Raw genomic sequence first — 12,769 nt, forward strand, 5'->3', positions numbered from 1 at the left:
TGAAAACACACAGACAGAGCGTAGAGGAGGGGTTGGTTACATAGTCAGATTTTATTGGACAGAACGGTCACCAGGGCTACAAACATGAAGAAGCAGACAGTGACGAGGCGAACACCAGGGGGAGACCTCACCTCAATGCAAACACACTCCCAGAGCCAGTTTTCCCCACAGCAACTCGGAATCAAAATAGTGTGACAAAAGTTGATCTTAGTGCTTAACGAACAGGAAATTTGAGTCACGTACAAGCTTATCGGGATGACGGTCAAACCTCAAAACTGTCTGGAATGTTTCCCCCCGTTGTTTCAACTTTACTTTGACCTTAACTCACTGAATGCTGGTAAAACTAACCGCGGAAAAATAGCCATGGAGAGAAAACGATCTTCGGTTAAGTACAAAAACAGCTCGGCCACTTTCAGTCCCTTTCTCTTTCCTAACTGCCCGTAAACGCTGAGATGAGACTTTAGATCCAAACTGACCGTTCCCAAAAAACACAGATCAAATATCAATCAAGTCCACAATACAGAATCAGACAATGCATCTCAATTTGAAAGGGGAGGGGGGGGAGACTCTACTCAGACAGATTCATACACAGGAACTATATCAGGATTCCGCTTAAACCACAACAGCTACAAATCATCTTACCAGTGAATAGCTCTAGGAATTTGTGGGGGCGTCTAAAGTAACTGGAGACAAAATAGTGGAACAATAACACTGAATAAACACAACAGGGCACCCTTTTAAAAAGACACCTAAAGGTGCCTCCAGTCCTCTCCCCCTGGTTCCCTCCTGCATCACGTGTCTTCATCTCTCAGACACCAGTTGGTTTACAGGTTTACTCATCACTACGAGATATATACGATACAATGGTTCACATTTTGCATATATCTGTGCATTATATCATATTTACTTTTTTTTTTTTTTAATGATGTAAATTCAATCTCCAACACCTAGTTAGGAAGGGGTGAGGGGGTGGCGGTGGATGGAGGGGGGAGGGGAGGGGCTGTATGAGAGAAGCTATGAGGACCGAGGGGAGGAGAGAGACAAAGTAGGAAGGGGCAGAAGAAAAAAATCTTAACAAGATAGATGGGAGGAAAAGTGGTCAGTTCGCTGCCCGGAGGAGATGAACTTTTAGCAGCGAGTTTCGTAGATGCCGGAGCGGCCGATGTACCGCACCCATTTGATGACGTCGTGGTCACTGTAGTTGAGCTTAGACTCAAACACCTTCAAGTAGCGCACCTTCAGACCGGAGGGAGCGAAAGGAACCTGCGAGGACGGAGAGAGGGAGGTTACCAGGGTGTCTACAGGTATCAGACACTTTAATTCAATGCTTTTTGGTCATTTTAACCAAATTCAAGAGGTTTTTTGTTTCTGACCAATCATCCAGGCATCTCTTTCTGTAAAGTGTCTTACAAATATTAGTGGTCGTGGGTTTTTGGGCATGTTTCTTGAGTGTAGTTGCGTTGCTGGGCTTGCTGTCATGACTACGATCTCTCCTGTTGCAGGATCCGTCTAACACCATGATCCCCCCCCCAAAGATCTGGCAACACTGCTTGTAGGTATTCATACAGGTAACCAGCAGTAGCATATCTTAAAATTTAGGTTAATCTACACTTACCAGTCGACAGTTAGGTGCAAGTATGAAGTAAAGACAGTATTGGATTCACAATCAGTTTTTCCGAATCAAAATTAAAAGATGGAGAAATGAGATTCAAAACCTCTCAAAAATCAGTTTCCTCTAAATAAAAATAAAGTTTTAAATGCATTGTAAGTATAAAATGTAATTGAAGACATTGTTTCGTTTTCGTTTAAAGACCTGCCAACACTCAGGTGTCGCACATGTCGGGGCACGCCGGGAGCTGTACGTCACACAAATTCACAGTGAGCTCTGAACAGGAAGCGCACGAGTTAAGCACGCTGTGATTTGCCAGTATCACATTTGGGTGTGAGTGTCTGTGTGTGTGTGTGTGTGTGTGTGTGTGTGTGTGTGTGTGTGTGTGTGTGACACAGATGAACTATAACTATAACTATTAATGAGTTCTGACCTCAAAGTTCATAGAGATGGGAGGCCTGGCCCATTTCTTCTTATCGTTGGTCGGCAGCAGCTCGATCTCAGCGCTGATCTGAGATTCCTTCATCCCAGCCATGCGTTTGATCCTAAACACACACACACAAACGGGGAAGCTTTGGAGGCGTTGTAAAGATTTCACAAACATGGAGACAACGTTTCGAAACCCCTTATTACAATGAGTCAGAGTCAAGTTTAAAGGGGTTTGTAAAAGAGGAGAGGTCTGTGTGTCTGAGGTTAAACAAACAGAGACACCAAGAGATGCTGTTAATCATCAACTTGACACACACAGCATAGAATAGTGACTTTGTATCATAGATTACAACATGAAGTGGATGTAGCCGCCTTTATGTCACTCACTGGTGTGAGGACGTTCTGTAGCCTTGAGTTTGGCATTAAGGCACTGAGGATGTCCTGATACTCCCTAAAGCATACTCATCAATTTTACTATGAACAGAACCACAACGTACAATATGAACATCATGCTGCGATGGAGAAGACTTGAAACTAGTGACTGAGACCACAAACTCATTGCAGTGGAGTCTGACTGATAAAATGCAGGTTTAAAGCTCTTCCTCGTTAGATTCACTTTTCAGACCAGGCGTCACGTCCACTTCTATCATGCTGCCTGTGGTTTGTATGTGAATATACGGGCAGAGCTACTCACTTCCAGACGATGGCGTTCTCACTGGCCTTGTACTTGGCTTTTCCCTTCATACAAATCACCTGCACTCCGCTGGTGTTGAGGGGCGTTGGGATGCGCACCTGAAGAGACGAACATGAAGCCATCAGTACATTTGGTCGTGTTAAATCTGCGACGTGAGGAAGCTTCATTATCATCTTCTCGACATTAACGAGAGCTCACCTCAATTTTTTGGGCCAGCAGCGAGGGTTTGAAGTTGGACTTGATGACCACCTTCACCTCCAGCTTAGTGCGGCCAACCTCCCTTACCAGAGGGATGACTCGGAATGGCAGGATGATGTCTTTAGTGGTGCGATACCTGCAAGAAGGGGGGGGGAGACAAACCACAGCTCATGTAACAAAATGCATATATTTTATAATGTTTATACACACTTTTCTCAAAACAGTTTATACACTTTTCTGTCACACTCTGCTCTTGTCCTGACAGTTTGATAATTAAATGCTTTAAAAGAGATTTTAAAAAGTCCATCTACTGACCTCATGAGCTCATACTCTCCATCAGGGGGGATGAAGCTGATGCTACGCTCTGAGTCAAACTTACTGAGGCGCACACACTGGTGGAAAGTGCAGTCGTCGATGGCTATAGACTGCTTCCCACTGCCGGGAGAAAATACACATCAGAGACACACACACACAAAAGAGGACAAAAGATTATTAGATTGCCTGTTTACTATCTAAACTTATGTATGATAATTATGATCCCAATTGTTCCAAAGATAAAACTAATACTCTCCCTCAGCTGATGTAAATAGTCAAGAAGGAGACATTAAGATATGAGCACACAGAGGGACACGACTGCTAGTATCAAGACATGGAAACTAAAAAACATAAAGATGACACTACTGTGCAACAAAACAAATCACAACCCCCGTTAGGTGTTTGGGTAAAGAGTTAAAAAGTCAAGCAGGTGGGTGTGGGGTAAAGAAAACGAAAAACCAACCATTCCACAAAAAGGCAAACAACCACCGGGCAGTACACTGAAGAGTTAAACAAGGCGTGTTTGATTTGAATCGAGTGTGTGGGGAGCAACACTGCATGAGATGTACAAATTCTTAATGTGCTTAAGGGCTTAGACAAGGCAGGTGTTTGTGTGTCTGTGTGTGTTGAGGTGGCATAGGGTGAGGACACTTATCAGTACAGTACCTTCCTCCCCCTAAATCACTGAGGTACAGCACATAGAAAAGAAAGAGAGGGAAAGAAAGGAGAGATGCATCCAAAGGAAAGAAAAAATTAAAAAGAAATTGTAAAAGCCTGTCTTGTTGTAAAACAGCAAGACAACACTCATAACACAGACACGGGGCTAACAGACGAGGCGCTCTCTTAAAAATTGACAATTAATTTTTCTTGTCAGAGTTTTTAAGATGAAAATAATACAAAAAAAAGGACCAATTTGAATTAAAAAACAAAACAAAAACTGAACTGCAAATTATCTAAAATCATAATTCAAATGTTCTCTCTATTTTGTGTCGCTCACCTCTTCCCTGCTTCATCAGACGCTCCACCCTTGCCCTGCTTGTCGATAACAATCTTGTCGTTCATGCCGAATTTGCACTCGGGCATTCCGCTCAGGTAGCTCTTCATCACTACTCGGCCCGACACGTGGGCGCTCAGGACTTGGCCTGGACAGGAAGGAGAGAAGAATTAGAATTTATGGAGTCTAAAAATAGCCATGTTTCTTTGCACTTTGCTGTTCTGAACAGTTGGATTCTACTTAACAACTGAGCGAGTGCACAATTATCTGTATCTGTACTACCAGTGTAATTATCTGTACCCATGATCGGAGTGGGCAGGGATTAAATCAAATTGTTCATAGCATGTTAAAATGACACAGGCTATTATAACTTATTAAAAACTATTCATAGAACAGCCACCCAAAAGGGATTTTCCCTCATCTTGAGTACCATATACTAAAAGATATAACCTGGATGGGAAAAAGGCCTGTGTTATGAACTAAGCTCAACTGAGAAGGACATCTTTTTCTGTATCTGAGTCTCGCTGCCCTCTGCTGAACATGATGGTGTGATGGCACTGAAAGCCTCAGAGAAGCTACCAAATGGACTCTGTGGTAAAATTGTTTTGTTTTATCAACGCCGTCTATTAATGGGCCAATGAATGTGTTCTTGGGGAGAGGAAGTTCTCCACATGTTGGTTTCTGATGCACAGACTCAAGGCCCAGAGACATACAAGACAAAACTCTGAACAGCCGTCACTAGTTGTTCTGAATGATACAATTACAATAAATAATTCATGTTTGCAGCCCACCCCCAGTTAGGAGGAGGAGGAGGACGAGGAGGAGGAGGAGGAGGAAGGAGGAGGAGGTGTATGAACAGACCTTGTGGTGACATGAGCAGGTTGACGCTCTCCAGTACATCGAGGAAAAGCTCATTGCGGCGATACTTGATGCCCTCACGACGCCAGCCGATCTGCCCCGTCACCTGGCTGGTGATCTGAGACTGCTCCTCTTTTGTCTGGGAGAGAGGGAGAGAAACTGTATCACCACCAACAAAAGGAAAAGGCTTGACAGACTGACAAAAGAGCGAAGGCAACGAAGAGGAATCATTAGCACCACAGCCAGAGAGGAAAACTAATATGACAAGGTCCCGTACACAGACAAAATTAATCTAACTGAGATAGAATCTCTGAGTGTTGTTTATTACCTGGTGCTGAATTATGAAGAGTCCGAGAACACAACAAGGGAAAAGGAGGAGGAGAGAAAAACAGAAATAAATTAGACAATAAACAGACATTTTAGTCATACTTAAACTATGAAGTGCTCATAAAGTTTTGGCTTTTGTTGCACACAATCAGACAATAAGCAAATGTCACCACTCAGAGTCTAAAGCATAATAATACACCAAGGACTGGAAGCAGATCAGGATATATATCGTCATCGCCAGCCTAGTAAAAAATCTGCCAAATCCAGATCGAGCAAACCAGCTGCCTATAAAACAGTGTCTTTATTACCCGTTTTATCACTTGTGATTCGCCTGAGTTACACTGAGAGGTGTCTGTGATACCAAGTCCACCCTCTATAATATAAAGAATGTATATAAATCTAAAATCCAATAAAAACAACATCCTCTATAATTGCAATACAGTTCAATCAACACCATTTTAAAACCGTCATGAGGAAGTTAGCAAAGTTCATCTGTTAAGCTGCCAGCTGAATGTTTATCCTTCTTTTCTCAACACAGGAAAATGTAAAGACTGAACTTGTCTTACTGACCTGTCCCTTTATGCCCTGCTGGGTGATGAAGGTCTTCAGAGCGCCGGTCTCTGAGTTCTGGGGGTAGCCAAAGTCCAGGATCTCTGTACCAGCAAACATGGACAGATAAGTGTCAGGTGGAGAAACGAATCAGGTCATGGAGAGAGTCAGTGCTGACTGAGTGAAACGTTTTATTTATTCAACTGGGTAGACAAACACAAACTGTGTGTCTGATGTAGAATAATGATGCCACCGTCAATCAGCACGACCAGCCTGTTTGTCTCAGGTTAGCTGCTACTTACACAGAATACTTTAACACAAGTAACTGCTAAACTGTGGACAATAATGAGGACAGCAGTCGACTTTTAGCTAATTAAAAGTGGGCACTTCAATGTTTATATGCCATTGTATATATGATATTTTAGGTAACATGATTCGACATTCGGATCTGTTAATTATCGTCTCGTACCATCCAGCAGTTCGTAGATGAGCACGAAGTTGTTCTTGATGTTCTCCTCGCTGATCTTGCCAAAGTAGGCCGTCATGACGTCGCACATCTTGTAGAGGAACTCGAACACCATGGCGGCGTTGACATTCTGCTTAGTGACGGCTGCCAACCAGATGTTGGAGCGCTTGACGTGAAAGAAGCTGGTGCGGGCGATGTTGGTCACCGGGGATCGAACTTGCTGCCGGGCGTGAATCACGTTCACACGGAACGCATCCACCGCGTTACGCCTGAGACGGGAGGGTGAGAAAGAGAAGAGAAAAAAGAGACATTTGTTTATTTGTTTTTTTAGCTTTTTACATAAAGATCCCACCCTGTGACATCCTGTGAAAACACAACTAATCAGATATTCATCCATTTCAATAAATTAGCAAATAATCAAAACATTTTCCAACCAACTTGAAGGAGACACCTTGAGCTTGTGCGTTAAGACGTTAAAAAGGAGTGTTGTTTTGTGTAAATGGTGATAATTACCAGGAGGGAGAGGGAAAGCTCTGAGGGTGTAGCTCCACACCCAGGCTGCAGCATCCTAACTAACCAGACTCCATGGGAAAAAAATGTGTTAACTATGTTTGGCAAAATAATCTGGACTACTTGTTTATTGTCAAGTATTCCTAAGTATACCTTAGTGCCATGATGCTTTGGGGAAACGCAGCCTTGCTTAATGTGGATATATGAATAACAAGGCTTAGTGCAGAAGACACAGCACGTTCTAACAAGAAAACCAAATCCTGCAGAGAAACAACTCAGATGTCGACACCACCGACATCGAAGACTGTCGTCTACCTTATTTTAAATAATTAACAGCTGATATACTCTCAATATCCCTTTCTTAAAATGTAATAACTAATATGCTAATTCTAGAAGAAGCAAGTCTGCAGGTAAACAGTACTGTACCGCTTGTTCCCATTTTTAAAGTCACCATGAAGAAAAGAAATGTAGGGACAAACAAGACGAAACAATCAAGATGTAATTTCTACAATTTCAACAAAATATGAATAAACGTTCGCAGGTTTAGGAATTAATAACTGAACTCCTATGAGGACAAAGGTACAGTGCGTCAGCCATAATGTTCGTCTTCGTCCATTAAACCGAGAAGAAGTAGTATCAGCCAAAAAAGTAAAAATTCAACATATTTTCTTTCAAATCCCATTAGAGCTTTGTATTAAAGTAAATCATCAAAAACATTTTGAAAACAAAGATGATTTCAATGTATCTTACGTCAATCAAGGCCCACTTCTACATGTAACAGCCAATTAAATCAGCACAAAATGATCTATGATCTATATAATCTCTCAGTTTCTTTGTGATAAATCGGGGCACACTGAAAAGGATGAGAGGACTAAATTAATCCATGCTCAGACTACATGCTTTGGCACCGGTAGAGCCGTTTGTGAGCATCAATCTTCTGGTCGTGGCTGAATCTGCTGGCGTTCGCTGATCAGCTGTCGTTATCTCAGTATCTGGTGGTTTAATCGCCACTGTAATGTCATGACAGGTGACTCATGCTCGGAGGGAGTAACGGGAAGTTGACTGTGGAATCAATGGACATGCAGTTAAGGGGGTTTCAGAGGGGTCATTGATCGGTGGCCATGAGAGGGGAGGGTCATGGGTCATGCTTGATAGGCTCGAGCTTCTCTTACCTATTCCTACAGGGGCCAAGATGGACAGATGGAGGAAAATGGTGATACAGAGGATAGAGAGGAAAAAAGGATGAAGTAAAAGGAGAGGAGAGAGACAAAAATGCACAAGAGACATTTTCGTGCATCATGTACACAGACAAGGTGAGTAACATGGTGTTTATTATGACGGCATCACTGGAACGGAATACGTCAGCAGCATCATGTTGCTCTTTGATCGAAGTTGTTGGTTATCAGCAAAACAGAATAGAAAGTGAAACTTACATGATTGGCATCTCTCAGTTACACCTTCATTTAAGAATTCCCCATGAAATAATCCTACACTTCCTGTTCCCTTATCTCAAAAAAGTCAAAAAGGTTTTTGAAAGGGTTTTTTGATAAGATGAATTTTACAATTATGATGAACATGGACACACACATCTACTCACTAGTGTGTTCACTGGAGATGTAGGAAGCTTAGTGGTGTCGATGGCGAAGTCATATGACAGCGATGTAGTTCAGTTCTTGATCTACCGAAGAAGTGGTGTTCATTTGTGAGGATTATCTTGCTGAAGAAAACATGTAGCTGTCATGAAGTTTAGTTTGACACAATCCAATCCAAAATCCAATTTAAATTTACCATAGCCGTTTGTGTCAAAACAACCAGGGTGATGCTAACATCCGGATTAGCCTACACAAATGTGCCACCCCTGCAGCACTCCATTTCAAGAGGATGAAATTTCCAAGCACAACCACAGATGTCATCACAGCACTATAACACTTACTCTGCAGCAATTGGAGCAGCATAATGGGTAATAACCATCACCTGCTGGGACCATGTCAGAGACGACATGTATGGATTTTCTGGATTTATTCTGAATATGAACAGCCCTATAGCTCCTTCCATAATGACACCTTACAAAATAAGTTTGTCAAAGCTGTTATTAATAAGTCCTGATTTCAATCTCTGTTTCCTTTTAATATCTATCAAGCGATATTCGGTGGAACACGCTGTGCTGTGTCTTGAGAAGGAAGACACGAGCAGCTGCACTGGATTTGTGCTGCTGCTAGATAGGAAGGAGCAGCAATGATTAAAAATAACATGGTGACAATCACATTACTGATTACTAGCTACACAGGAAGGACAAAAGACGGAAAGGATCCTGGGACACACAAGGCTGCCAGTCAATTAAACAAACCTGCACACTCTGCATTCACTCAGTTCAAACAGACCATTTAAATGGTGTCTCAGTCTGCTGATGCAACTTGTTACACTGAACAGCTCTGAAAAACGCAGCACATACAACTCTGTTTCTGCCCTTTTCTGAACATCTAACCCAACAACAACAAAAACTGAAATGTAAAAAAATACTTCAAGAGTCTGAACAGAGAGTAACCCAATGACCCAGCGCTGCTGCTCTGTGCCCAAGTAACTGACACAAAGAAATCAATTTCCTGCGCCTGTGCCCTTTCTGTACCTTGCCAGCCTTCACTGTATAAATGTATAAGGCACTGGGGGCCTGGTGTGTATTTTGGAGAGATGCCTACCTCACCCTCAACTCAATCGCTCAATCTGGTTAACGCAAACAAAAAGAGGATCAATAAGAGTTTCAATCGACAATGTCTCACAAAGAGCTAAATAGGGACAAAGAAAGGAAGAAAATGTTTTTTCCAGCCACACAGCTTAGTTCCTGTCCTGATGTAGTCTTTAACCTCACACGTGAAGTTCCAGACCTTGACCACCATTTTTCTTTTACCATGTGGTTAGGCCACCGGCTTGGTTTTTAATCTCTTATCCCCAGCCTACTCTGGATATGACTCAGACGCATTTTAAGTCTTCCATCTTGGGCAGCGGGAATGATTTGCTTTTCGCAGATACCTATTTTTTTTGCCAGCAGCTTTGTATCAGCTCCTGCCACAGTTCTGTTGAGTTAAAGTCTCTTTTTATATTCACATTTATAATGAACCATTACAACTCACTTACTATTCTTTTTAAAGCCATTTTAACATACATTATTAAATCCCCATCCCTTTAATCAAAACTTAGGAATTTCTGTTCTTTGACATAACTTCATTTTTTCGTACTTTTCCAAGTTTAGCTGCAGATCAATAGATCACGGTTCCCATCTATGAAGAGGAAATAGGTGCTTGCTATCAGTACGTCATCGCTATACGGTAATACATTATAACTTGTGTCTTGTACCAACACTGAGGTCAATCTGGCAGAGCTTCTCACACAACTGCAGCTAATCTTCTAAAGAGAAGGTGTGGTTTGTTAAACACAAGCGCGAGTGAACCGAATCATTACTTAACACCGTGGGAAACCATGAAGGAGGATATCATTTTTTGCTGACGTGCATCATTGTCTGTTGAACACATGTTTTTTTTTTATTTTTTATTTTTTTTTAAATTGTACTTGTCTTGTACATCACTCATCATTTATTGGAAGAATCTTTTTTTGCAGGTTTTTATATTCACAGATTAATTCCGTCCTTTGAGTTGGTGACATTATCATAAATGTAATCCTAAATGTAATCCTGGCTTAGCTATTTTCCTAAAACACATTTTAGAGGAGATGACAAAACAGACAAATGTAAACTCCTTAGCTGGGGGGGGGGGGACATAATCCTCTCTCATCGCTTCGGAATCAACCTGTCCACACCCAGCGGGTCACGACCTTCCTCGCTGGCATGAAGTCTCTCCCCCCCAAACCCCAAATAACATGTAGGAACGTTACAGCAGCTTTGCGTCCCGTGAAACGTACCCAATGTCATCTCGGTAGACCCGGGAGATGAGGACCTCCCCCTTGTGGTTGTAGATGAACAATCCTCCAATCATTGTGGCTGCTTCTCAGTCCCAACTGGCCATGGTGAAACCAAACCCCGCCTGAGAAGAGACAGAAATGGGAGCGAGGGATTGCAGGAAGGAAACGAGGGGAAAAAAATGGGGTTATAGAGAAGTGAAAGCAGTGAGAAGTGAGGGAGAGAGCGACAGTACAGGGAGGCGCTTGTCCCTCACATCCGCTTTCTCTGTCTCCCCCTCTTAGTCACACACAAACACACACACAGAGACACTATTGCCAACTGAATAAACCCTGCAGCTGGCCCACTGTGGTGACTCATTTTTGATTCGTGCATGTGCATACACATACATGCATCGACTATCACTCCAGCAGAGGCTGAAAGGACTCCAAACACCACCACCCTTCACCACAGTCAATTCCTTGTTTTCCTTGAAAGAAAGATTAAGCAGATTAGCAGGATGTCACCAGGTAGCCAGCTACAAAAATCTGTTGCATTTTACTACGAGATGCAGCCTGGATGTGATCAGACAACACATGGAGTCTTACGTTAAACTAACACCTACAAACAGCGAGCTTTATCTGAGTGTAGTTGCTAGACTATTGGCGTTGTGTGTTTTATGACTTGGACCATCAAATCAGAGGAGTTTGCCCCCATTCAAGAAGGAGGCTTCTGGAAACCAGGAGGATGAAGGACATGCTTGAAATTCCTCGAAGACAAGAGGCCAGACACCCTAAAACACACGGCGCTTCAAAAGGAAGTGTACAACACAATCACACGCCCGAGATTAGTAAAGTTAATTCCCCATATGATCATAACCGAGTCGTGACGGAATAGACCGTGCACAAGACATGAGCGGGTTTAATCGCCCGTTTATTGGCCGAAGTCAAGATGTCTGCTCACTCGGGCCATTTTCCAAACGTTCATACATTTTTCATATTTGCTCTTTTTTGCCTCGAACAGTGAGGGACAGGTCTGCTCGAGACGCCTTGTTTTACACATACTTAAATGTCCACAGCATAGATGGGGGGGCTTGACCTTCAGCTAAGATCACAGTGATGGAGAATATACCGAGTAAGAGGTAGCTAGCTAATTTAGCTTACGATAGCAGGCTAGCTGGCGGCGGTGTTAGCGAACCAGCGTCGAGCCGTGCGGAATTTCAAACTGATTTCCGGTTAGAAGGAAACTCGGACATTTGACGACAATTCAACCTCTAACGCACCGATTATCGCCAGTTTACAAATTAAACAATGAAAGAAATGTAGTACAGACAGCCCCCAACAATGTGACCTCGTCATTACAGCGCAGAGTTGCCACATTGCGTGCTTTTATTTTGACGGAAAAGCGCCGCGTTTCCGTTATCACCGTTAACTGCCGCTGCTAGCTTGACGCTAGCCAACGGCACCGCAGCTAACGCCGCTAACGTTAGCATCGCTCCCGAGTGAAACGGTTTCGCCGGCTGTCCGACACCGTTACCGGGCTACTAGTTCGGTCGTTTTGGTGAGAAACGTGTACCCGCACCGACTCTGGTGAGCTTACCCTAGTTCTCTCGCGAACGCCACCAGTCTGTCGCTCCCCGTTTGCCTGTGTCAGGAACCAGCGGCTTCCCGGTTCACACACCCGCTAATTCCGCTCCTTCCTCCAGGTCCTCTGATAGCTGTCAGCTGACCCGCCGTCCTTACGCACAGCCGTTCCGCTGTGACAGGAAAAGGCGCGGCTGGAGCGATGTGTAAACCGCACCCAGGCCTTGTTATGATAAGCTTCATTGACTACTGGTCAATAATTATTCGCTTAAGTTTTGTCCATTAATATTTAAGTATGTCATGAGTATAACTGGCAGCACAGAGCGTTAGTCCCATTTTTTCATATGG

At 43.1% G+C, this 12,769-nt stretch overlaps 1 protein-coding gene across 3 annotated transcripts; it reads right to left on the minus strand.

Moving 5' to 3' along the window:
* Positions 1-21: 21 nt before the first annotated feature.
* Positions 22-12,605, minus strand: LOC119011531 (AP-2 complex subunit mu-A). 3 transcript variants are annotated; one of them, XM_037084726.1, is made up of 13 exons: positions 12,438-12,605; positions 10,862-10,983; positions 6,443-6,708; positions 5,995-6,077; positions 5,426-5,431; positions 5,101-5,236; positions 4,243-4,387; positions 3,912-3,929; positions 3,246-3,365; positions 2,931-3,066; positions 2,733-2,830; positions 2,043-2,154; positions 22-1,263 (listed from the first exon to the last, which is right to left on the minus strand). In XM_037084726.1, exons 2-13 carry the CDS (start codon positions 10,933-10,935, stop codon positions 1,129-1,131), a joined length of 1,329 nt encoding a protein of 442 aa, XP_036940621.1. In that variant the 5' UTR covers positions 10,936-10,983; positions 12,438-12,605; the 3' UTR covers positions 22-1,128. The 3 variants fall into 3 exon arrangements, with proteins under 3 accessions (XP_036940621.1, XP_036940622.1, XP_036940623.1); XM_037084727.1 differs by lacking the exon at positions 12,438-12,605 and adding an exon at positions 11,249-11,267; XM_037084728.1 differs by lacking the exon at positions 3,912-3,929 and having other exon boundaries at positions 12,438-12,602.
* Positions 12,606-12,769: the final 164 nt, after the last annotated feature.

This window comes from Acanthopagrus latus, chromosome 21 (genome assembly GCF_904848185.1).
Source record: "Acanthopagrus latus isolate v.2019 chromosome 21, fAcaLat1.1, whole genome shotgun sequence".
NCBI lineage: Eukaryota > Metazoa > Chordata > Actinopteri > Spariformes > Sparidae > Acanthopagrus > Acanthopagrus latus.

What these genes read in the sequence shown, in the direction of transcription:
- LOC119011531 (XM_037084726.1), bottom strand. Translation starts at nt 10,935, where the DNA reads ATGATTGGAGGATTGTTCATCTACAACCACAAGGGGGAGGTCCTCATC. An exon ending in CCTGCTCATGTCACCACAAG is followed by an intron (nt 4,388 to 5,100) that starts GTCTGTTCATAC and finishes CTTCCTGTCCAG; the next exon opens with GCCAAGTCCTGAGCGCCCAC. An exon ending in GAGAACGCCATCGTCTGGAA is followed by an intron (nt 2,155 to 2,732) that starts GTGAGTAGCTCT and finishes GTGTGTGTTTAG; the next exon opens with GATCAAACGCATGGCTGGGA.